Below are 26825 nucleotides of genomic sequence, written 5' to 3' on the forward strand. Positions count from 1 at the left end.
GTGGCTCAGGTGGAGTGAGTAAGACTATGGAAGCTGTTGTGAGGCCTTGTGAGGGACCTTGGATTTTTAGGATTTTCTGCAGCTCAGTCTGGATGGAGGGAATGGGATCCTGGGTAACAGCTTTGAAGGTTGAGGTGTCGGAGAGTTGACGCAGTCCTTCTGCCATATACTCCACACGGTCAAGTACCACAGTTGTGGAGTCTTTATCACTTACATCTGTCATCTAAACACTTTCTCTTCTTCAGTCTTTTATATATACATAAATAAAAGTCTGCTTGTGGCTGTATGTGTGGATGGATATGTGCGTGTGTGCGAGTGTATACCTGTCCTTTTTTCCCCCAAAGGTAAGTCTTTCCGCTCCCGGGATTGGAATGATTCCTTACCCTCTCCTTTAAAACCCACTTCCTTTCGTCTTCCCCTCTCCTTCCCTCTTTCCTGATGAGGCAACAGTTTGTTGCGAAAGCTCGAATTTTGTGTGTGTGTTTGTGTTTGTTTGTGTGTCTATCGACCTGCCAGCGCTTTCGTTCGGTAAGTCACCTCATCTTTGTTTTTATATATAAATAAATATTTTCGTCACCAACTGTGCTAGTTTCATTTTCCTCCCATTATCTTGTTCCGTTTATAGTCCACTTCTCCTTTTTTTATTTATTGATTTATTTATTTAACATTCCATAGTTTTAACGTTCGTTATTCGCTGTTTTCCAGCCAACAATCACTGTCAACAATCTCTTCCACACCTACCATTTCTGTCGATTTCGTGTTGCTGGTGATATTTTTGTGCCATTGGCTATCTTTCTCTGCCACAGAAAAATTTTTTTGGGACGTTTCAGTGCCATCCGCGAACTTTTTTGCGGCACGCGCGATCTTTTTTGCGCCACTCGCTATCTCTGTTTTTGAGCAACGTGTGTTCTTTTCCTCTGATCTGGACATACTTATTTGGTCTGGTCAACTTTTTCCGTATTTTTCTTATTTAGTGGTGTTCCTTTGGTATTGAACATTACCAACACAATTTCTTTCTTTCTCGTCCTTCCCTCCGTGTTTTATTCCTTCTTATGATTACTATTTTAATTTTAGTTATTTAATTTCCCTACCCACTATGTACCCTAATCCTATACCACATTATTTACATTCATTCCGGAAACATGCATTCACCATAGCCAAACTGCAATCCCATATACTTTTCCTCCGGTCCTGCTTAACCTTTGGAATTACCCCTAAAGGCCTTACCTTAAAAGTTCCCATCTCTGGGTGCAATTCCTCCTACCACCAGTCTCTCCTGGACTTCCAGAACCTTCAATCCTTAGCCCTTACCCAACTTGTCCTGAATCTCTACACTACTTCATGTAACCACCACTCCCAACAGCTCCTATCCCTCTTCAATGTCCTCCACCTCTCAAACCCTTGCTTGGAGAACACACTCAGAAACATCATCCTAGAAGCCAGCTGCAAACCTGAGTTCCATGCCACACACCACCTGAAAAAGCTATCCACAGTGCTAGTGCAACACCTAAGAAGTGGGGTCCCTCTCCCTATCCCTCACAAACACCAACCACAACAGAACCTCCAACAAACCCCCCTCATAGCCAACAAACCTAGCCTAGCCACCCTACTCAATCTCCCCAACCCAGCACATACACCACACAGACCAAATCTCAACTATAACCACAGTCAAATGCCACATATCACCAGTCCCAATTCAGTTTTAAACCTCTCATCCATATCCCTTACTCATCCAGAGACATCTGTTCTATCAAAAGGCTTAACCTTTAGCCCCACGCCTAAATTCAACCACACTGCCCTGGTTAAAGATCTTCTCTCATTCACCCGGAACCACAACTGGAAATATCACTTCACTAACCAAACACAGCCCCCAAATACTAGACCCAGTGTTGAACCCTGTCTAGAACAGTTCCGACCGCCTTCTCAAAGGGATCCTCCTCCCCTCCCCCAAAACCATCCCTTGCAGACATTTCAGGAATTCCTCACATCCAGTGTTGCCTCCCAGTCCTTCTTGAAGAACATCCCGACAACCCCCAACATCACCCCAGCTGAATCCCGTGCCATTAAGGAGCTGAAAACGGACCGCTCTATTGTCATCCTCCCGGCGGATAAAGGCTCCACAACTGTGGTACTTGACCTCGTGGAGTATGTGGCAGAAGGACTGCGTCAACTCTCCGACACCTCAACCTTCAAAGCTGTTACCCAGGATCCCATTCCCTCCATCCAGACTGAGCTGCAGAAAATCCTAAAAATCCAAGGTCCCTCATAAGGCCTCACAATGGCTTCCATAGACCTACTCACTCCACTTGAGCCACGTACCCCTACCTTCCACCTATTACCCAAAATCCACAAAGAGAACCATCCTGGCCGTCCCATTGTAGCAGGCTTCAAAGCCCCAACAGAACGTATCTCAGCTCTGGTAGACCAACACCTCCAACCTATCACCCGCAGACTCCCATTCTACATCAAAGACACAAACCACTTCCTAGAATGCCTCAAATCCATTCCCACTCCTCTCCCACCTGAAACCTTTCTTGTCACCATAGATGCTTCATCCCTTTACACAAACATCCCACATACCCATGGTCTCTCTGCCCTTGAGCACTACCTCCCCCAATGCCCACCCGAAGATCTTCCATATCACACTTACCAACTTCATCCTCACCCATAATTACTTCACTTTTGAAGGCCAGACCTACAAACAAATCAGGGGAACGACCATGGGAACCAGGATGGCTCCGTCCTATGCCCACCTCTTCATGGGCCGCATGGAGGAGGCATTCCTGAAGACCCCACAGCTGCTTCCCCTGGCCTGGTATAGGTTTATAGATGACATCTTTGTGGTCTGGACTCATGGTGAAGAAACACTCCTTAATTTCCTCCATAACCTCAACTCCTTTTCAAATCTGAATTTCACCTGGTCCTTCTCCAAAACCCAAGCCACCTTCCTGGATGTTGACTTTCATCTTGTTGAAGCTCACATCCACACCTCTGTCCATATCAAACCCACAAACAAACAACAGTAGCTTCACTTTGATAGCTGCCATTCAATTCCACATCAAACGCTCCCTTACCTACAGCCTAGGTATTCGTGGCAAACGTATCTGCTCCAGTGACGAATCCCTCAACAATTACACCAATAACCTGACCAATGCTTTCCTCTCCCGCAACTATCCTGCAGACCTTGTCCAGAAACAGATCTCCCGAGCAATACATTCCTCCCCGTCCAACAACAATGTTCCTACCCCCAGACCACACAGAAGCATCCCCCTTGTTACCCAATATTATCCTGGCCTCGAATACATCAACTAATTACTCCGCCGGGATATGACTTTCTCAAGTCAACCCCTGAAATGAGATCATCCCTTGACAAAATTATCCCCACACCACCCAGAGCTTGTTAAACCCTACAATATTCCCAGACTACCTTCTCTACCCAGCGGTTCCTACCCCTGTAACCGACCCCGCTGCAAAACCTGCCTCGTGCATCCCCCCACAACCACATACGCCAGCCCCGCTACTGGTAAAACATACACAATTCAAGGCAGGGCCATGTGTGAAATTACACATGTCATTTATCAGCTGACATGCCTGCACTGCACAGCCTTCTACATCGGTATGACAACAACTAAACTGGCTGAGCGCATGAACGGACACAGACGAACTGTCCGCCTAGGAGATGTCCAATACCCAGTAGCGGAGCATGCCCTCCAGCATAATTCTAGGGACTTAGGAACCTGCTACACCGTTTGTGCCATTTGGCTTCTCCCACCCAACACCAGTCCCTCTGAACTGCGGAGATGGGAACTTGCACTCCAACACATCCTTTCATCCTGCCATCCCCCTGGATTGAACCTACGTTAAACAACCTCACTCCCATTTACTCTTCAGTCTTCTCCTCTTTCCCTTTCCTCTTTAGCCATTCACGCATCTTTTCATCCTACATAGTTGTGTTTACCTTTATACTATATACCTCTTTACTTCTGTATGCATCCTCTTTGGTTTGAAGCTGGCACAGTACTTACAGCAGAATATCTTTGGTTTCCCTCTGACAACCATGCCTCCATCCTTGCTACCCTCACTGTTTTCCTCTCCCTGTTGTTTCATAACCTGGGTTGTGAGTAACTGGATCCACTTTCCCTTCTTCCCTTTCTTTCCCCTCTCTCCTTCCTACTGAAGGAACATTTGTTCCGAAAGCTAGGAACGTAAATTTTTGGTTCTGTTTTTTGTGTATCTAACGGTTGTACTGAGCTGAGGTAAGTACTGGCCAGCCCCTCTATCTCTTTGTTAGTATTTGTTTCACATCTTTATATGAGATTTTCCGTTAATCATTTACAGTCAGTTAAGTCAAACGCAATGTAAGTTTGTGAACCTCTTGTTGGCTCCTGTTCAGGTTTTGGGAATTCTGACACTGGTCTTTAAGTGTTGTTTGTTGTTAACTATATGACTTATTACCAAGAATTAGCTGGTTTCACTCAGTTAATACTACACAGAAATCCAATATGAATGTGTATCACATCTCCTTGACTCTTTTGCATAGAAAGGCATCGGTTTTCTGGTGCATTCATTTTCAGTAAGCTGCCAAAGGATTAAAAAATCTTAGCAGTAATCCTCACACTTCTAAGTTTAAACTGAAGGCTTTCCTTATGCCTTACTCTGTCTATTCTCTCCTGGTCTTGTGTCATAGTGTTGTTAGCTTAATTTTTGTGTCATCCACAGAGAATTCATGTAAATATTATTTTATAAATTATTACTTTTCTGATGTTAACTTCATGTACTGACTCATTCCCTAGCCATAGAGAGTTGCTCCTTAATTTGGTCTTAAGCAACTAGATGTGTAAAATAAAAAACAAAATAAAATCATAGATTAGCTCTTCTTTAATATCTGTACATCATTTTATGTGAGTATGATTACCACCGGCAGTCCCCCAAATGAATGGCCACCATCACACTGTGCCCAATAGCACAGTTGACCATCTAGTGCCAGAAAATGCTGCTAAGCAGAACACACTCAATTTCACAGGCTGCTTTACAGCTGTATTAGAAAGAGCACAACACAGCCAGTCAACAATATACTTCTCAGGGGCTGGACAAGTAATTCTGTTATATTCTGAGAGTGCAATGAGATAGAATCAGCCGGATGCATATGAGGTTGCCTATCAATTTGACAGTCTGCAGAAAAATAAAGGCTGATATGGGCAACCTGTGAAGCAGAATGGCTGAAGGAATGTTGGGAGGAGATGGAATACTATGTCACAAGATTAGAGAGGGAACATGCTAATCAGCAGCCAGGTAGTGAGATGAGCTTGGGAGGTGCACCTCAAACTGTAAATAGTGCAAGGTCTCCCACTAGTGTAAAACCACACTGTCAATCTGGTAATTTCTGCCCCCTACTATGAAGAAAGACTACATTTTAACCTCATGAAATAACTACAGATCCTAAAGTATGCAAGTTAAACAATAGAAAAATATATCAACACAGTGTTTCATTGAGATGATTCCAACACAAGTAATAAAACTTCAGAAGTCACATTGAATATTATGTTGAATTTTATTATGAACTATCATTATTAATGACTTATTATGAAAAGGATAGTTGCTTCTAACAATACAGCGAAGATGTTGAGTCGCAGATATGCACAACAAAAAAACTGTCAGCAAGTATGCTTTTGGCCAAAGAGGCAAGTAATTAGACACACACACACACACACACACACACACACACACACACACACACACACACACACACAGTCCCTGATTGCCAAGGCAAGGTTGCGAGCTATGCGTGATGGGAGAAGCAAACTACGTGCTGGAGTAAGGAGGAGGCTGAAATGGGTAGGGGGAGGGATAGAAGAATAAGGGTGGGGGATGGTAAAGAGCTGGTTGGGGGAGCATACTGGGACAAGGCAGGGACAGCATAGGACACCTAGGTGCAGTAGGGAGGATTAGATATAGGGCACGGGGTGGGAGGAGAGGAACAGCAGAAAAGGAGAAAATTCAAAAGACATTGCGTGCATTGATGGAGCAAAGGGCTGTATAGTGTTGGAGGGGAAGGGGATGGTGGGTAAAGGACAACTACTAATGAAGATTGAGGCCAGGAGGGTTATGGGAACATAGAACAGTGAGCCATGATGGCTTTAATTTTGGTGGGCATGGAGCTTTGCTGGCGCCACTAACTACTTGGGCTGTCGATATCGATCCTGCTCATATATCAGGAGTTTGGGTCTTTGGTTGAAGCGTGTGCTGTTGGTTTTTGATGGGCATGGTACTGATTACTGATGATGACGAGTAAAAAAAAAAAAAAAAAACCACACCACACACATAACTCCACTCAGGTGTGAAGAAGCTGCGAGTTCCAGGACTGCAAGCCAGGGTGTTATTACCACCAGTCAGGACAGGCAGTCTTCAAAGTGGCACACAATTTAAACTTGAAGGGTAGGCTAGGGGGAACATGGATGGAAGCTGTTGGTTTTGGGGAACTCCTGCTGTCCAGTATGTGCCACGAGAAGTCGCAAGTGGTTAAATTGGTTGGAGGCAAGCCTTGATGACTGTATTATGGATTGATGGCTGCGAGTTGTGGGAAGAGCAGTGGACATTGCATGCAACCTGGTTGACAAGTTATCAGCCTACCCTGTAAGCTTAAATTCTGCGGCACCTCAAAGACCGCCTGTACGGACTAGTGACAATAACATCCTGGCTTACAGCCCTGGAACTCACAGCTTCTTCACACATGAGTGGAGTTAAATGTTTTCTTTTTTTTTAAATCTTTTTTATTGGTACTTATCATTTTTTGTTCCATGCTATATTCTGTGCAAGTGTACGAGCATTCTATGTCATAAATTGAGTTGGTGAAACGAAATTGTATCATAGTTTGGGTCGAATACCAGGCACTCTTTGTAGATGAGTGTGCTCTAGTCATTGCATTACCAAGTGCTGATATTTAACCCTTTTAATTTTCAATTAATTCTAAGGAGTGTTAAGCTTGTAACTCATATGTGTATTAACTTCCGCTATAAGTTAATACTACCTACATCCTAGGCATTCCCATCTGTAGCCTTACTTGGACAGATTGCTTTCCCCTTCTGATGTGTGTTGGCAGAGTAGTTTTGGCAGCAGATGATGCATTCCTGTTTCCCGGGCCCCAAGCAGAGATGTGTGTTCTTTCTGCTGTGGTGACACTTCCATCATCGCACGACATCTAGGTTGATCAGTAATCTCGTGCCTCTACCAGCGGCATCGTATTGGTTCTAGTTAAGTAAATTTGATTGTTTGTTATGTGCCACGGCGAAGTATTGCCAATCAATTGGGTCCTCTTGATCTATCCAATACCGTGAATTCAGGAAGCACAAAAGCTTCGAAACGTGTTCTGCAAGCCTGAAGTTCCTAGTTACAAAGTCTGATAACATTTCTAACATCTTAGAGGGCATGGGCCCCGAGGATCATTCACGTTTGATCTTTGCTCACCATCCCACCAACATTGATGAACTGCAAAAACTAAGAGATTCTACTGAGTCCCTCACCTTTGATGATGAGCAGTGTAAGGTAGGTGTGGTTTCACCAACAGTGCCTTCAATTTCCAGAGGTGAAAAGTTCTCTCTCAGTTCACGTGTCAGAGAAGGCCAACTCGTTGGTGTGCAGAAATTCATGCTGCAACACGATCATCCGTTCCTTATGTTTGTGCCCATGTCAGACAGGAGCCTCTGTGTGTGTTATTGGAGTCCGGTAGTTCTGTCCCATTACTTGACTATAAGTGGTATTTGAAGTTCAGCCATCTGTGTAAATTATCTCCCATGGGCAAAAGTTGCCTCTGTGGGGTAGTTTGTCCATCTGCAATTTTTCCTGGCCGGTTACTCTCCTGGTTGTAAGGAAACTAGCCATTAATTTATTGCTCAGTGGCGATTTTTTTCAAAGAGCCAGGTTGGTCCTTCATTTTGCTAACAGTGCCTTCTTTAAATTCCCACAAGGTGAGAAGACAGCCCTATGTTCTTGTTGCCATCAGAGCGTGATTAATTCTATAAGTTGCGAGACTGGGGAATTTCATGTGATACATCTTCAATTGGACCAGGCCACGCATTTGTTGGGTCTGTTGGGCGAGTTTTCTGATGTTTTGTTTAATAAGCTAGGAGTCACTAGTGTGATCCAATATGATATATGTCTGATCGATTAAGTTCCTGTTCGGCAGTTTCCTTATCGATGTTCAGCCCCCAAAATGAAAATCTTGAGGCAGAAGCTGGCTAGTATGCTGCAGAATGGGGTGAACAGGCCTTTTACTTCTCTTTATACCTCGTTGATTTTTCTTGTCCCCAAGGCTCAGGGCCAGGAGTAAGGTTGCTTGTGGATTATAGGCTGCTGAATAAAGAGGTTGTTTTAGAGTCAGCTCCCTTGCCTGATCTACACAATTGTTTCATGTGGTTCTCTGGTTTAGGTGGTTCACAGTGCTTGACTTGAATCAAGCCTATTATCAAATTGCTCTCACCAAAAAATCAAAGCGTGCCACAGCCTTTTGCACTGACTGAAACCTCTACAAGTTCAATAAGGTGCCGTTTGGGTTGGCCACAGGAGCTGCTGTTCTCTCATTTGTTGGATCTTGGGGGATTTGAAATTAGTCTGTGTATTTAACTACCTGGATGATATGGTCATTTATAGTGATTCATTTGAGGAACACCTTTCCCATCTTAGACAATTGTTGTCAAAGTTTCGCGATGCTGGATTAACTGTCAAGCTGCCTATGATTACTCTCACCAGGTGTCAGGTTTCATTTGTGGGTCATCTGGTTTCTAGGTATGGCATTAGTATCAATCAAGAGCAAAGGAAGGACTTGATGAGGTTCCCCCAAACTAGTACTAGGAAGGAGGTAGCTAGGTTTATTGGCACAAACATGCGGAAGGGATGACTGTGTTCCAGCATAAATTCATGCGCACCAACGGGTTGACCTCCTCCGACACGTACGAATCCTGCCCCCCATCCCCACCCACCGTCCCCTCTCCATAGCTTCAGCTCAGGGCCCACACAGCCAGACGCTCGCGTACAAGGTGGTCATTCGTGCCAACTACATACGTCAAATAAAAGTTTTGCATCACCCTGGTTACCAGAAATCCTGAAGATAGACGTTGACTATGGATATTGTATCAGAACATAGTCCAATTGACTGTTCAGAGATGTCACTAAACCCTCCCAAAGATGTAAACAACCATGCATGAGTAGCACCTATTAGACGGAAGGGCTCCGACAGCCGATCAGTTGCAGCCATTCCACCAGGAAGGTGGTACACAGATTGTGTTTCCTGTAGTTCAACCATGCCTAGATGGTCAACACCGCGGTTCGATTGTGTCCGCATTGTTACTTTGTGACAGGAAGAGCTCTCAACAAGCGAAGTGTCCAGGCGTCTCAGAGTGACCCAAAGTGATGATGTTCGGACATGGAGGAGACACAGAGAGACAGGAACTATCGATGACATGCCTCGCTCATGCCGCCCATTGGCTACTACTGCAGTGGATCACCACTACCGAAGGATTATTGCTCAGAGGAACCCTGACAGCAATGACACCATGTGGAATAATGCTTTTCGCGCAGCCACAGGATGTCATGTTATGACTCAAATGATGTGTAATAGGCTGCATGTTGTGCAACTTCACTCCCAACATTCATGGCGAGGTCCATCTTTGCAACCACGACACCATGCAGTACGGTACAAATGAGCCCAACAACATGCCAAAGGGACAGCTCAGGATTGGCATCATGTTCTCTTCACCAAGTGTTGCATATGCCTTCAACCAGACAACTGTCGGAGACGTGTTTGGAGGCAACCCAGTCAGGCTGAATGCCTTAGACACACTGCCCAGTGAGTGCAGCAAGGTGGAGGTTCCCTGCTGTTTTGGGGTGGCATTTTGTGGGGCCAACATATGCCACTGGTTATCATGGAAGGTGCTGTAATGGCTGTACGATGCACGAGTGCCATCCTCCGACCGATAGTGCAACCATATCGGCTGCATATTGGCAAGACATTCATCTCCCCCATCATGCACATCTTGTGAATGACTTCCTTCAGTATAACGACATTGCTCAACTAGAGTGGCCAGCTGTAGTGCCTCGAGAATTTCGGTGTAAAGTCTAGAGACACTCGGCTTTCCACTGTCTTGAACACCTGATATTTTAAGTACGAGGGTGAGAGAGTGGAGATGTGTCTACCTCGCCGCTGGTTTCGGTGTGTGCAGGATGGACATGTATCGGGAGAATACGGCAATAGTGACGGTCAATTGACATGGGCAAGTGGTTGCCTCGTTCATCACAGAGTTACAAGACCAGCACTAGGAGCAAGCGCACCTTACTCCGTGACGGTGCTACAACAGTCACTATTGTGAACAGTTGAATTATGGAAAAGAAAAGAAAAGACACTTTTTACTTACTGACTTCCTAAAGTTGTGGATGGTGGACATGTGAGAACCTTGAGAGGTTTTTGGAACTGTATTTATTGTAAAAGTACGTAATAGTTTCTGACAGACCGCAAGTCATTGGGCTTCCAAAATGTGATTCATTTATGTAAAAACTGTTATGAGGTGTTCTGTTTGTGGAAGTGAAATATAGTAGGATTGATTTAAAAGTATCTTGAGTGTACACAATCATTTTAAGAGCACAGAAAATTCCTCCAAATAGCATCATATCTTTGGAGAAGAAGTTGTGCAGATTGTAGCAGCCGACTGTCCTGAACAGATCGGCAAAGCACCTCCAAGTAAGTCCAATGATGAAGAGGACGTGTGAGTCTTGCACACCAGCACCACATTGCTTCCTCTAGTTGCCGGAAACTGACAGAGAGCATGTTCTCCAAACCCTATTGAAAATGCCTGGGATCGATTGACCCACCAACCACTCTGAGGGATCTACGCCGAATCACTGTTGAGGAGTGGGACAATCTGGACCAACAGTGCCTTGATGAACTTGTGGACAGTATTCCATGACTCATACAGGCATACATCAATGCAAGAGGACATGCTGCTGGGTATTAGAGGTATCGGTGTGCACAGCAATCTGGAACACCAACCCTTAAGGTCTTGCTGTACGGTGGTACAACACACAATGTGTGGTTTTCATGCGCAATAAAAAGGGCAGAAATGATGTTTACATTGTTCTCTATTCCAATTTTCTGTACGGTTCCAGAACTCTCGGAACAGAGGTGATGCAAAACTTTTTTTGATGTGTGTTTTTCCACAGGTTCATTCCCAATTTTGCTCCAGTTTGCTTCACCCCTTAATGCTCTGCAGCGGAAGGGAGAAATTTTTGAATGGGACGAAAGCTAACAGTATGCATTTGAGGCTATTAACACCACCATCACTAACCCCCCAGTGTTGGCTGTGCCTGACTTCGGCAAGAAATGTATTATACAGACTGACACGTCCAATGCAGGGATTGTTGCAGTTCTCCACCAAGAGGATCAAGGTCACAGATGCCCTTTAGTTTTTGCGTCAAGGAGGCTGTTTGGCCCCAAGTTGAATTATTCCATGTATGAATGTGAGGCACAGGTCATTCTGTTTGCCCTAGAAAAATTCCAATTCTGTCTGGAACAGAGGGTAGAAGTAAGATGGCGGCTAGTGTAAAAATTCGTTGTGCGTGTCCGAGAAAAAGTGTGAATTTTGCCGTGAAAAAGAAAAATTGTGACAGTTGTAAGGATGAAATTACAAAGCTCAGCGAACGGGTGTCTAGTTTACAATTTATTATCAGTTCCTTGAAGATGGATATCAAGAAACTTAAAGAAGAAAAAAGTGAACGGAACATGAAAAACTCGCGCCATGAAAGTACGAATATGTCGGAGAATTGGACGGAAGTGAAGTACAAAAGACGCAAACAGATAATACAAGATACAGAAAACGGCGAAAGAAACAGAAATATAGTGAACGAAAATTACTTTCAAGCTCTTTCGACTACGGATTGTGAAAGTGAAGTTAACAATGCGAGTGTACCATGTGGAAAATCAAACGACTTTGTGAATAAGGTAAAACATGGAATATTTCAGCAGCAGTTAAGTAAAAGATCATATGCGAAAGTGCTCACGAAAAATCTTCCACCGCTAAGCTGCTCTACTTAGACAATATCGACATGTGTTAGCAAGAAAGACATAATAAATAGTGCCAAACAAGACTTCGCTTACTGCAAAGATAGGCAGAAAACAGGCAATCTCGGAACAGCAAGTACCGGTAAAATTGAACTGTATGCCGACAGCCAAGGACGAAATACAGCCGCTGAATTTCGGCGTACAAGTAGTCAGAATTTTAGTTTTAACTGTACAATAAAACCAGGAGCAAAATTCAGTGCTGCTACGTCAATGAGTCAAGAAAAAATTTCCTCATTGAGCAAAAAGGACTTTTCCATCTTCCTGGCGGGATCAAATGATATAGCTAGGAACGAAAAAAACGATCTCTTAATCTCGCTAAAAAGAAAACTGTATGAGCTGAGAGGAACAAATGTTATTGTTTTTTCAGTGCCACACCGTTACGACTTGATAGAATGGTCTTGTGTAAATAATGAAATTGAAACTGCAAATAAAGAGATGCAAAATATTTGCAAGCGATTTGAAAATGTAACATTTGTGAACATCAGCAACTTAGGGAAAAGATTTCACACAACACATGGTTCCCATCTAAATGTACTGGGAAAAAACGTAATAGTAACCAAAATTTTAGAACTTGTAAATAAAATCTCAAATGTGCAGTGTGATGATAGAAAAGTCATACCTCTCATGGACAGGAAGTGTGTGTATCCTGTAGAATCCAATGTGAAATCTACTATCAGTGAAGCTACACCTCTCCAAGACAAATGTGAAATTTTATTAATGCAAGTGAACACTCCAAATGTTAATAATTCACAGAAAGGCACAGTAGTTATGGAACAACAAACACCAGAAATAAGTGAAACAGCAGCAGCACCATCATTATCAGCAGAAGCAGCAGCAGTAACAGAACCAACAACGACTGGAGCAGCAACACAGCAATGCTTAAGGAGGAGCCAAAGGAAAAATACATCTGTGTCATTCAGTGATAATTTTTTATGGTTTCAAGCCAAGAAGAAAATAAAAATGTGAAAAACCAGCCTGCTAACTCACAGATAAGTCACAACAACATCCTATTTTTAAACATTCAGGGTCTTGAAAATAAAGTTGAAATTCTGGATGAGTCATTGCCACAGAATAAGTATTCTTTCTTATGTATATCAGAACATTGGCTTAAACCAGAACAAATACAATACTATGTACCAGAAGGTTATAAATATGGAAACAGTTTTTGCAGATCTCAGTACCGTAATGGTGGTACTGTTATCTATGTTTCAAATGAAATAGAGTGCAGAGAACTAGATCTTGGTTGGGCATGTGTAGGGAAACACTTTGAAATTACCGGGATCATATGTGATATAATGAAACTTATCATAGTATGTATCTACCATTCCCCTGACTCAGATGATAAAACTTTTTTAGATAATTTAGACAGTGTACTCTGCTACATAACGAAATGGAAACAGTATGTAACTGTAATTGGGGGAGACTTTAATTCAAGCTTTGATGTAACATGTAACAAACCCAGTGTAAATAAGTTACTGAATATGCTGAGGCAGCACAACTTCCATCATGTAAATTCAGAACCAACAAGACTACAAGCGTGCTTGGATAATGCTTTTGTCAACTGTGCTCGTGATATGTACTCCACCAAGGTAAAGGAGTTTGTTTTCTCAGACCACTCCATGTTAACAGTAAAGTTAAGACATTTTATAAAAGGAGATGAGAGCAAGGCTGGACAAAAGTTAACAAAATCTAATACCTTAATATTAACAAAACACAATCTCATAAAACTAACAAACCAGTTGAGCATAACAAACTGGGACAAATTATTTCAAAACTGTGATTCCAGTGCCCAAACAGTTTATGAAACATTCCACAATTACTTAACAGGTATTTTAAAAGCCCATCTTGTTCAAAAGAAATACCATAAAACAAGAAAAGGTAAATTTTGGTACACCAAAGAACTGGAGAATCTAAAAAATAAGCTACTGCTGTTGAAGCGCCTTGCCAAAGTAAACAATTCTAATGAAATTAAGGATCTTGAAAAAATCACTAAGAAACTGTATAAGAAAGAGTTGCAATTAGCGAAACTAAGATACAACACAAATTTCATAAAAAATAGTAAAAACCAATGCAAAACAGCCTGGTCAGTAATTAATACTGTTAAAGGTGAAGTCAGAAACTTCGACAAGACAGTCCCAATACCAGCAGATACATTCAATAAATATTTTGTAAGCTGTGCTGATGATATCAAAAAGCTGATCAGTAAACCGAATGTAACATATATAGATTATCTGAAGAGAGCAAACCCAAATCATAATAGGGCCGGATCATCATTGAAACACTTCAGAGAGGTATGCCAACATGAAGTTCTTAAAATAGTCAAAGAAATGAAAAATTCATACAGTACAGATATTTTTAATATGTCAAACAATCTATTGAAAGAAATCATACATTACATTGCAGCACCATTAACGTATTCTATAAACCTGTGTCTCATAGAAGGGTTTTTTCCTGATCCTCTCAAACTATCCAAGGTAACTCCAGTCTTTAAGAAGGGTGTCAAATCAGATCCTGCAAACTACAGACCAATTTCACTAATTCCAGTACTAGGAAAAGTCTTTGAAGGCATAATATATAAGCAGATGTATGAGTACCTAGAACTAAATGGTATGTTAAGTGCATCACAGTTTGGTTACAGAAAAGGAAGGTCAGCTATACATGCCATAGAGCTCTTAGTCAGAGACATTCTAGCAGCATTTGAGGACCATGCGCACGCACAGGTAACCTTATGTGATCTGAGCAAAGCTTTTGACTGTGTTGACCACTCACTTCTGCTCTCTAAACTTGAGTACTATGGAATATGTGATAAAAGTTTAAAACTCATCAAATCATACCTCAATAAAAGGAACCAGGTGGTGAGTTCAGGAAGTCTTCTGTCAAACATACTTGAGGTTCAACATGGAGTGCCACAGGGATCTAAATTGGGACCACTTCTTTTCCTTGTACACATAAATGACTTACCAGGAAAGATAGATGTAAAGACATATATGTATGCAGATGACACAACTTTTCTATCTGTAAACCATGTACTTGATAACCTTGTAAGTGATATGAAATTGGCAAAAGAAAATGCAACATCATGGTTTAATGCCAATGGTCTGCTATTAAATGAGGAAAAGACCCAGAATATGTGGTTCAGTCTATCAAAGTCTACAAAAATAGAAAAACAAAAGGCAAAGTTTTTAGGTATTGTACTTGACAACAGTCTAACATGGAACTCTCATGTAGATCACATAGTGGTTAGGTTGTCAAGAGTTATATATTTGTTGAAGAGACTGATGTGTTGTGTGACATTTGAGTATGTAAGGACAGCATACTTTGCCTTTTTTCAATCTGTTTTAAGGTATGGGTTAATACTCTGGGGAAACAGCAGAAAAATAAATGAAATTATGGTGATCCAGAAGAAAGCAATCAGAGTAATGGCTAAGGTAGATAATAGAACACATTGTAAACCATTGTTCACTAAATATAGAATTTTAACAGTAATTAATTTATATATTCTTGACAGTGTTAACTACATACTTGCTGAACTACCTAATTTAAGTGTAACAAATGAAAGACATGGCTACTATACAAGAACGTGTACTTCTCTGCTGTTGCCACAAAATAGATTAGCCAAAACTAACAATAGTCATAAGTATATGGCAATTAAAATATATAACAAATTGTCTAAAAATGGGTCAATCAAACCTGACAAATTATTTAAAGACAATGTTCATAACTTCTTGTTAACCAATCCATTCTATTCATTAGAAGAATTTTTAGAAATGCCTAATATCAACTTAAATGTGTAAAAATTTTTTTTTGTAAAATTAATAAGTTAAGTGAACTGACGAAGTCTATTGCATGTAACAATGCTGAATGACTAATAAAGAATCTGAATCTGAATCTGGAGTTTGGTTTACGGACCAATAATCAGGTGTTGAGTTGGGTCCTGGCCAGACCCAGGAAAACTGGTAGAATCGTGAGGTGGGAATTCCGGATTTCGGCATTTCATTTTAAAATGCAGCACATTAAAGGTTCCGACAGTCAGGTAGCCAATATGCTCAGCCATTTGTTTGAACAGGAAGATATCAATGAGGGAGATTGAGCCTATGGTTCCGGTGATCTTGCTTGTACTGTTCTGAGTGAAATGCCCCGATTATTTGCCAATATTAAAATCAAGCACTATTAGGACCCATTGTTGGGACCAATTAGGAGGCAATTGCTGTCTGGGAAGGAGATGCCAAGGTTTTCACTGAAGAATGCTATATCGTGTAAACAGGCTGGCGAACCTGGGGAATTCAGGATTTTCTTGCCTCTTGAGTTAGTCCCCTCTGTCTTTCATTACTTCCACAATTCAATGGTGGATGGGCATTTAGGCCTGTACAAGACCTTGGTGAAGGTACAAGCTCACCTCACCAGGCCATCAGTGTACAGGGATATCCAGCATTTAGTGGGCGAGTGCAATTCTTGTAGAAAGAGGAAACCCAATTAAGTGGGGGGGATAATTGGTTTGAGGGCATGATGTTGAGGCATGGCGGCTTTAATTTTGGTGGGCAATGGCACTCCGCTGGCATCACTAACTACTTGGGCTGTCAGTATCTATATTATTGATCATTTGCAGGGAGCTAGGGTCTTTGGTCAAGGTGTGTGTTGTTGGTTTTTAGAAGGTCCTGGTACTAACAGTTACGTGGAGGGCATGTGGCTGGCAAGTTGTTGGTTTTGGGAAATTCCTGCTGTCCACTACGCACCTCACGAAGCATGAGTGGTTAAATTGATCAGAGGCAAGCCTTGCTGGCTGAATTAAGAATTAATACCAGTGAGTTGTAAGAAGAGCAGTGGATGTGGCGTTCAACCTGATCAGCAAGTTCCTTTTGGCCTATTCAACAAGCTTAAATTTTATGGCACGTTGGAGACTGTCTGTACGGATTGCAGGGTATAACAACCTGACTTGGAATCCTGGAACTCACAGCCTCTTCACACCTGAGTGGAGTTAAGTGTTGTTTTTTTATTGGTACTTCTTATCATAAGGTCATGTCTGTATTAATGTGGAACTAGACCAATTACATTAATGTGCCTTTGAGTGATTGTGTTTATGGTCTTCAGTCATTGTAACTAATGTAATTTGTTGTTCCATGCCAGATCCCACGCAAGTGGACAAGCATTCTATGTCATAAATTGAGTTGTTGAAATTGAAATTGTATCATACTTTCTGTCAAAAACAAGGCATTCTTTGTAGATGAGTATGCTCTAGTCATTGCATTAGCACGTGCTGATGTTTAACCCTTTTAATTTTCAATTAATTTTAAGGAACATTAAGCTTGTAACTTGTATGTGTAGTCCCTTCCGCAATAAGTTAATACTGCCTACATCCTAGGTATTCTCGTCTGTAGCCTTATTTGAGCAGATTGCTGTTCCCTTCTGTTGTGTGTTGGCAGAGTAATTTTGGCAGCAGATGACGTGTTCCTGTTTCCTGGGCCTGGAGCAGTGATGTGTGTTTTTTCTGCTGCCGCAACACTTTTGTCGTCGCACGATGTCTAGGTTGGTACGCAATCTCGTGCCTCTACCAGCCGCATCGTGTTTGTCCTAGTCAAGTAAATTTGATTGTTTGATATGTACCATGGTGAAATATTACCAATTAATCAGGACCTCTTGATCTATCCAATAATGTGAATTCAGGAATCACATAAGCTTTGAAATGTGTTCTGCAAGCCTAAGTTCCTCATCACTGTACCTGCTCTTCAGCTACTTGCTTGAACCTTGTACCCTTATTGCTATTTCAGGAGCATGTTAGATTTTGAAGCCCTTTACTTATGGATATGAACTGCTGAGTTTCTCCATTTTATCCACAGTCATTAGTTGACTCCACTCATTGTAAAACTGTTCTGCTTCTTGCCTGTTGGATGTGACAGCTACCTGTTGTACTTGGCAGCTTGTCTTGTATTTTGGGGGATTGTGTATTTTATTGCTTAGGGGATTTTATTAAGCCTTATAGATTGTTGAGGGCTTTCCAACAAACACCATCAATGGCATGTCTTGTTAGCGATCTGTATTTTGGGTGGGCATTGTCTATTTGTTTAACGTGTTATCCATGTTAGGGAATTGTTAGTACATTTAGTGGCAGTCATTTGTAATTCATTTTATTAGTAAAACTCAATATGTTGAATCCAATTCCAGCCACATCTGGGTGGGGTGGCTTCTTACTTGCATTTGGGGACTGTATATTCCTGGTTTCAAGCCCTGTTCGTAACGGTACAAATTGTAAAGTTTGTTATTAATGAATTGATCCTGTTCAAGTTTTTATATTACTGAGAGCGATATTATTTTTAACAAGGATTTTAATTTGTAATCATAATAATTCTTGTTAAGCAATAAAGTGTATTCCATGAAACAACAAATGACTAAATATGTGGGTACAACTTCCATGTGTTTTTACTTAAAATCATCCCAACCTTTGTTGTTGTGAGGTACCATATATATTGCAGGGAGAATTCCCACTTGCACAGTTCAGAAAAGCTGGCATTGGTCGGAACTATCCAGATGGCACAGGCTGTGAAACATGACATTGAAATTAAGAACATCAAGTTGGGCAGTGTGGTTAGCAACTGGGTGGTCCAGCTGTTTCTTGCCTACAGTTTGTCAGATGCTACTCAAGTGGACAGACAGCTTTTTTGTTGTCATGCCCACGTGAAATGCAGCATAGTGGTTGTAGCTCAGCTTGTAGATTACATCACTGGTTTCACAGATAGCCCTGCCTTTGATGGGATAGGTGATGCTTGTGACTGGACTGGAAGAGGTGGTGGTGGGAGGATTTATGGGACAGATCTTGCATCTACATACTTTACAGGAATTTTAACCGTGAGGCAATGGGTTGGGAGCAGGGGTTGTATAGGGATGGACGAAGATATTATGTAAGTTTGGTGGACGGCAGAATACCACAGTGGGAGGGGTGGGAAGGATAGTGGGTAGGACATTCTTCATTTCAGGGCACCATAAGAGGTAGTCAAAACCCTGATGAAGAATGAGTCACTTACTCGAGTACTAGGTGGTACTGACTCATGAAGGGAAGGCTCTTCTGTGGCCAGACAGTGGGACTTTGGGAGGTGGTGGGTGACTGGAGAGATATAGCATGGGATATCTGGTTTTGTACGAGGTTGGGAGCAGGCCTTAGTGAGGGTCTTAGTACATTTTGAGAGGGACTGCTCATCAAGACAGGTGTGATGGCCAAGGATGTCTAGGCTGTAGGGAAGGGACTTCTTGAAGGCAGCTTTCGAAGTGGAGGTATATCTGGTGGTTGGTCGGTTTGATATGGACAGAGGTTCTGATGTAACCATCTTTGAGGTGGGGGCCAACACCGAGGAAGGTGGCTTGTTGGGATGAGGAGGACAAGTTGAAGTGAATGGGGGGAGAAGGTGTTGAGGTTCTGGAGCAATGTGGATAGGGTGACCTCACCTTCAATGCAGATCACGAAGATGTCATCAACGTATCTGAACCAGGTGAGAGATTTTGGATTTTGGGTGTTTAGAAAGGACTCCTCTAGATGACCCATGAATAGATTGGCATAGGATGGTGCCACGCAAGTGCCCATGGCCATACCCAAGATCTGATTCTACTTTATGTTTTTATAGGAGAAGTAATTGTGGGTGAGAATATAGTTGGCCATGGTGATTAGGAAGGAGGTTGTAGGTTTGGAATCTACTGAGAGTTGTGAAATCTAGTGTTCAATAGCAGAAAGGCCATGAACATCAGGGATGTTAGTGTAAAGGAAAGTGGTATCAATAGTGATGATCTGGGCACCACGTGGTGAAGGTGGTGGTGGTTAGTGTTTAACGTCCCGTCGACAACGAGGTCATTAGAGACGGAGCGCAAGCTCAGGTTAGGGAAGGATTGGGAAGGAAATCGGCTGTGCCCTTTCAAAGGAACGATCCCGGCATTTGCCTGAAATGATTTAGGGAAATCACGCAAAACCTAAATCAGGATGGCTGGAGACGGGATTGAACCGTCGTCCTCCCGAATGCGAGTCCAGTGTGCTAACCACTGCGCCACCTCGCTCGGTGTGGTGAAGGAACATTAACCGTGGAGAGTTGGTGGAGAAAATGGTTGGTATATTTATATAGGAAGGAAGGTTGTGGGTAATAGGCTAAAGGTGTTGGTCTATGAGAGCAGAGATTTTCTCTGTGAGGGTGCAGTAACTGGGCACAACGGGGCATCCTGGGGTGGATGGATTTATGGATTTCAGGAAGCACGTAGAAGTAGGAGTGCAAGGGGTGGTAGAGGTGAGGAGAGAGGGCAGAGGTTCTGCAATGGACGTAAGGATTTGAGGAGAGACTGAAGATCCCACTGCATTTATGGAATGGAGTCACTATGGCTAGGGTTTGTACGCATATGAATCTGGCAGCTGGTGGAGTCCTTCTGTCAGGTAATCCTCGCAGTTCGAAACAACAGTGGTGGTGTCTTTGTCAGCAGCTAGAATTATCATATTGGGATCAGTTTCTAGATAGTGGCTTGTGGTTGTTTCTTGCAGATGTAAGATTAGCTTGCATGTTCAGGGATTTGGGGAATGATGGTGAGGCAAGGTTCGAGGTTAAGAAATTTTGGCAAGTTAACAGAGAGTGATTTGGAGGCAGTGGGGTGGATCATGGTTTGATGGAAGAGTGTACTGAATCAGGGAGGGTTCATTATTGGTCTTTGGTTGAGACTGATACGGTGGATGGTGAAGAAGTGTTTCCACTATAGGGACAGGGAGAAGGAGAGGTCCCTAACAAGTCCTGTATGACTGAATTTGGGAGTGGGACAAAGGGTGAGGCCTTTGGAAAGGACTGATACATCTGTGGAGATAAGGCTTTCGGAGGAAAGGTTCATTGCTGTGTTTCACGTCTGTTTAGGTTCTGCATTCTTTATGTGGTTGGAGGGAAGGTAAATGTAGTAGGTCTGCAAGACAGGGTTTGTCAGCTATGAGGTGATGCATGTGAGGTCTGAGGTTGCTGTAAATGTAATGGATGGTGGTAGTCCAAGCCGAGAGTTGGATGTGAACAGGATGGAAAGTTTTTTGAGTTGGCGTTGTGTATGCTGCTCTAGTTCCTGGAGGGCAACAGTTTCAGTGTGTGATATGGGATCCAGGAATTTGGAATTGCATAGCAGCAAAATTGTACAGTTGGAGAGGAGGTACTGCAAGGAGCTTTGGGACTGTTTGAAATGGTTTCACAGGACCATGTTAGGACTGGCTGAATCTGAACAGATGGAGGTCACTATGAAAGGAGGGGTTGCAGCCAGAGATGGGTAATTTGATAGTAAAGCCATTTGGGGGAGGGGGAGTGGGGATTCCATTAGCCCAGCAACAATGCAGAAACAGTATGTGGGACTATGTTCTGGCTTGGCTATGGATAAGGAAACGCTGTTTTAACATAGACAGAAGGAGCTATGATCCATGGTGGATGATAAAAAGGTGTAAAAATACATAAATAATGTAGGAATACATCCAAAAAACCTGCAAAAATACAGCAAAACACATGGGAAAAATCACAAAAAGGATGCAACGCATGAAGAATGGCGAAACAAGATCAAGATGAAATATAAGGGAGTAGGTCAATAATGAAAGGGGAAAACCAACTGAAATCAATGTGAAAACACAATGAGATCAAAGAAAAAGTCAATAAAAAGATTGTAATATTGGCTGCAGGTCTGTGGTTGAATAAGTGTGAAGAAGGGGGACAGCAGATGTGACTAGGTTAGGTGAAGTTAATATGTGTGAACTGGAATAGAGAGGAGAAGGAGTGGGGGTGGGGAGGGTTTTGTAGGATGAGATATAAGTTCATGTGGTACAAGAAGGTACAGAAAATAACATTTTTGTTGTTGTGCCTATCTACGACTCAGTATCTTCATTATATGGTGAGCAGCAACTATTCTTTTCATAATATGTCATTATTCCATCCTGGATTTTCCATTGTTCTATCATTATTAACTGATGTTTAAAAGTGTGATTTCTCTAAACCTTGTGAATCACCAAATAATAGATCTCCATAAGCACAACAAGTCAGTGAACCCTACACTAAACAGTAATTAAGGCAATGACAAATGAAAAACGCTCTTATATGGCATATACTCAGCACATAATACCCTGACACATCATCCTGAATCCTCTTTGCCAGTTACAAATTATCAGTATTAGTCAAAATTATGTTTTTTGTCATTTGGCTATTTACAAACACATTTACATTTCAAAATTGGTACTCAATACTATAAAGATCAAAGTCCAATTGAAAATGCTGTAAAGAGTACATCAAATACATGTATAACTTTTTGAAAGTAAGTTAATTTTACAGCATGTTTTTATGGCTTGAACACTGAGTCCATTCAATAAAATTTGTGTTTTTTATTGTTAATTCAAGTATGTTTATCACATAATGAGTAGTAAAAATAATCCAACATCAATATGAACAATTAACCTCATGGCAATGGTATGGCTTGCATGCCACAACAATACAGATAGCCCTACTGTATGTGAAACCACATTGATAGTGTACTAATGGAGAAGCCAGACTAGCTTACAGATCCTGACGAAAGGAAAAACCCTGCTCAGTAGTGGCAGTGGTAACATTTCTGACAATGTTAGTTAACATGGACTTACTATGCCCGTACTGCGAATGACTGAAAGCAAAGGGAAACTACAACATTTATTTTTTTCTGAGGATATTCAGTTCTACTGAATAGTTTAATGATGTCAACATCCTCCTGACTAAAGTATTCTGTACATAAAATAGTGATCCACTCTGAACTTAGAGTGAGGACAATTAAGGAAGATGTTATCATCACGAAAAACAAAAGTAGTTTTCTAGTGGTCAGAACATAGAATTTTAGACCTCTTTACTGCATAGGATGTTTAGAGAATTGATAAAGGGAACTCGATAGGTTGAAGTATAGCAAGAATTAATGAAGGGGGGTGCCAGGAAGAACAGGACTTTTGGTCCTGTGAGTACAGGATTATCAACACAAAATCCAAGAGGTGCAAATCCAGGGTAGATCTAATAATGAATAAGAAAATGTGAACATGTGTGAATTACCATGAACAACTTAATGAATAAATTATAATAGCCAGAACACACAAAGTCAATACCCAGCACAGTACTAAAAGTTTATATGCCTACTAATTCCAAGGATGATGAGGAGATTGAGAAAATGTAGAATACAATAAAGGAAATGAAAATTTAATCATGATTGGGAACAAAGGAAATGAAAATTTAATCATGATTGGGAACTGAAATTCCACAGTACAAAAGGAAGAGAAGGACAACCAGTAGGAGAATGTGGCCTGTGTAAAGGACTGAAAAGAGAAGCTACCTGATATAGTTTTGCATGGAGCACAATTTAATCACATTTAACACTTGGTTTAAGTATCATGGAAGAAGGTAAGAAACCTAGAGACAGTAGAAGGTTTTGGAACTGCAGTGTAAACCTCAAGAAATTTCAGAAAAGAGGGAGTTTAATGACATGTATTCTGGATAAGTTGAATGAACCAGAGGTTGTTGAGAGTTTCAGAGCTTTAGACAAAATATTGACCAAGACAGATGAAATGAATGCAATAGAGGAAGAATGGGTAGCTGTGGGAGATGAAAAAGTGAAGGCAACAGAGGCTCAAATTAACAAAAAGACAAAGCCCAGTAGAAATCCGTTGGATAACACGCAAAATAATTGAATTTAATTGATGTAACAAGACAAATGTAGCAAATGAATAGAATTCAGATGTATAAAAAATGAGATTGACAGGAAGTGTGGAAGGGAAAACCAGAATGTCTGATGTCAGAAAAAGAAGGTTAACTTTCTATGAGCACATCAGCAAGTTACAACAAACACGGCTCACAAGTCAATGTTCCCTTCTGCCTGTACACCAGTGAAGTCATATGGTGGCACGTACTGCTGCAAGTTTGTTGGGTTATAACTCATTCAGTGCACTGAAGGTGGCTATTCATAGCAAAAATCTGGATATGCAAGAATATTAAAAAACTAATGGGATTGCGACTGATCATTTTGTTACTGTCCTTCCATATCAGGCAGGGTTGTCACACAGGTTTAGCTCAAGGCAGAGCCAAGAAAACAGAATATGTGGAAAATCAGACTGTTCACTAGTTATGAATAGTAGCATTTCTGTCACTCATTTCTGTTGCACTTAGCTACAGGAAGACCTTTCTATTTTTATTTGACTGCAACTCACCACATAGCGAAGTCATATATTGTTACATTCCATCCTAGATTTTCCATTGTTTGATTTATTTGACTGCAGATAGTGCACATGCTTCAAACTATAGCAAATTTTTCACAAAATACCAGCACCTCTGTTCAAGTAGCAGATTTATGAAAGCAAAAGAGAGAGAGAGTGAGAGAGAAAGGGGGGGAGGGGGGGGGGGGGGGAGTGTAGGCAGAAAGGGAAAAGGAGAGAGTTTTATAATCTGAAAGTAGAGGCAAATTCCTATCTTAACCAAAACCCACCTGCAATTCAACATTCTTCAGCAGCATTTGGAGACTCAGTGTCACACTTTGGGCTATAAGTTGGCTTTCAGCATTCACTTCACAGCTAAGGACTGCATGTCCATCCACAATTTTCTGCAAACATGCTCGTCCTGGAGCTAACAAAAAGTTATAGATTTAGACATGCTTAAGAAATAAACAGAAATGTACAACTGATTTTAATTGTATTATTCAACACTACCACAAATTAACGATATGCACATTACTGTACACAAAGCAGGTGTTGTATATTTGATAAGAGAAGAGACATGTAACTAAGCAAGCATTTTCTCAAGATTTGTACATAAATGTTAGAAATAGAGAGGAAGGGGTTGGAGGAAATAAGAGAAATATGAGATCAAGTAGGAAAACTAGCCAGGACTGCAAGTTAACAGACAGTCATAAATGATGAGAGGAAAATCAACAATGAAATGCTAGTAGCACATAAGAATTAAAACTAAGATTTTACTAGTTAAATGCTTATGACAGAAGAGATTCAAAGATCTGAGAAGTTAGCAGTGGGATATAGAGCTGTTGAGAAGTCAGAAATTGTAGTGCTTCAAGAATTTACATGTAAATTCTGGAACCACTTGGCCTTCTGCCCCCTCGAACAAGCGATATTTTAAAGATAAGTGTGAGATTTTGAAGTTAACATATTTACAGAGTCCAGGAGTGAAGTGTCACTTATTTCTAGCATTTTCTTTAACACATTACGAACGAAATATCACTTATGGGTATTACCAATAATGGGAGTGTACATAGTCGGTATTACTGAAACAAAGAGCTGTTGTGACTCGCCGATCTTTCAAAGTGCCGCCGCGCAGTTACACGCATCCTCTACATGAGGCGCTGTCTGCCAGCCATGAAGCAGCAGCGGCACCTAAGCGGCCAGCCAGCCAGCGGCCGCTAGACTTGGACTCAGTTATGATTTGACTGTTAAAGTGTACACATGTCTTACTCTGTTTACTTGATCTGTGACTTTCATTGCATTGCGTCTTCCTTGAAATACATTTGTTCAACTTGAAGTTATAACAATTGGTCCCAAGGTAGTGAATTTTCTTTTCCATCGTTGACCCACATGTTTCCATGGCTACTTTACAGCAACTATTGCAAGGTCTCATAGAACAACAAACGCTTCTCACAAATGCGATTCGTGTATTTGTAGCGGCATCAAAAGCAGGCCGTCTCTCGTTGTTGTCTCTACCTACTTTTCCTCCTTATGACGAGACGGCGGAAGACTGGTCTGATTGCGAAAAACGTTTTCGACAGCACTTCTTGGCATTTCATGTCGCGGACGAACAAACATGTAAGTCTCTGTTCCTTTCATGGATTTCACCTCAAATGTATCGGTTGTCGTCGCAATTGGCTCCGTTGAAAGATCCTGAGTCTTTGTCCTTTGCTGAAATGTGCTCACTTCTGTCCATCTATTTTCAAAAGCAAATGCATGTGGTGGCCTCTCATGTTGCCTTTTATCGTTGTCAAAAACAACCGAATCAATCGTATCACGCTTGGGCTGCTGAACTTCACGGCCTCAGTAGAACGTCTCAATTTGTTACTTAAGTTCACAAAGAATCCTACGCCAATTCCATGGTATGGGATGCTATTATCCGATCGGCACCCGACAAAGAAGTTAGGCAACGTGCCCTTCATTTGGCAAATCTGACTCTAGATGAAGTCCTATCCATCACTCAGTCTTTTGAAATTTCTCGTGCCACTGGAGCGCAAATAGAGGCATGGGGCAACGTCGGGAAAATACAACCCCTGTGCGATGTTGATGAAGCGTGTGGCGTGTCCCCGCCAGCCGACGTGGCTGCAGTATGCTCCCAAGCGCAGCCTCGGCCTAACTGTAAACACACCTCTAAGAAACTGCAGCAAAACCCACGGCAACTTCCTTCATGTCCAAGGTGTTTTACGAAACATTCACGAGAAGATTGTCCACAACGTTGGGCCGTGTGTCACAAATGCAAAAAAAAGGGTCATGTGTCATCCGTTTGCAAATCCGACCGCATACATGATGTTCATGAACATGACGCTGATTCTAATTCTGTGTTGTCTGTCAATTGTACTTCTTCCCTTTCAGGGAAGTTATTCCTCACTGTCCAAATACTTGGTCAAGATGATCGCATGCAGGTGGATACTGGTTCTGCTGCCACTATCATCAGTTCTCAGATGTATCTTCAGTTGGGTTCTCCAATCCTGTCACCTGTCACTAGGCAATTACGGACTTACAATAAAC

The 26825-nt window shown here is 41.8% G+C and overlaps 1 protein-coding gene across 3 annotated transcripts in view; it reads right to left on the reverse strand.

Annotated features, from left to right (window-relative positions):
* LOC124788088 (tetratricopeptide repeat protein 17) overlaps nt 1-26825 on the reverse strand; it is a 337226-nt gene that overhangs the window by 172499 nt on the left and 137902 nt on the right. For all 3 annotated transcript variants that reach the window (XR_007016058.1, XM_047255188.1, XM_047255189.1), the window contains exon 8: nt 24572-24708. Coding sequence is in view for 2 of the 3 variants with exons in the window: in XM_047255188.1 (XP_047111144.1) it covers nt 24572-24708 (137 nt within the window). In the remaining variant the exon portion in view is untranslated. The remainder of the gene's footprint in view (nt 1-24571; nt 24709-26825) is intronic.

The sequence above is a fragment of the Schistocerca piceifrons genome, chromosome 3 (assembly GCF_021461385.2).
Source record: "Schistocerca piceifrons isolate TAMUIC-IGC-003096 chromosome 3, iqSchPice1.1, whole genome shotgun sequence".
NCBI classification, from domain to species: domain Eukaryota; kingdom Metazoa; phylum Arthropoda; class Insecta; order Orthoptera; family Acrididae; genus Schistocerca; species Schistocerca piceifrons.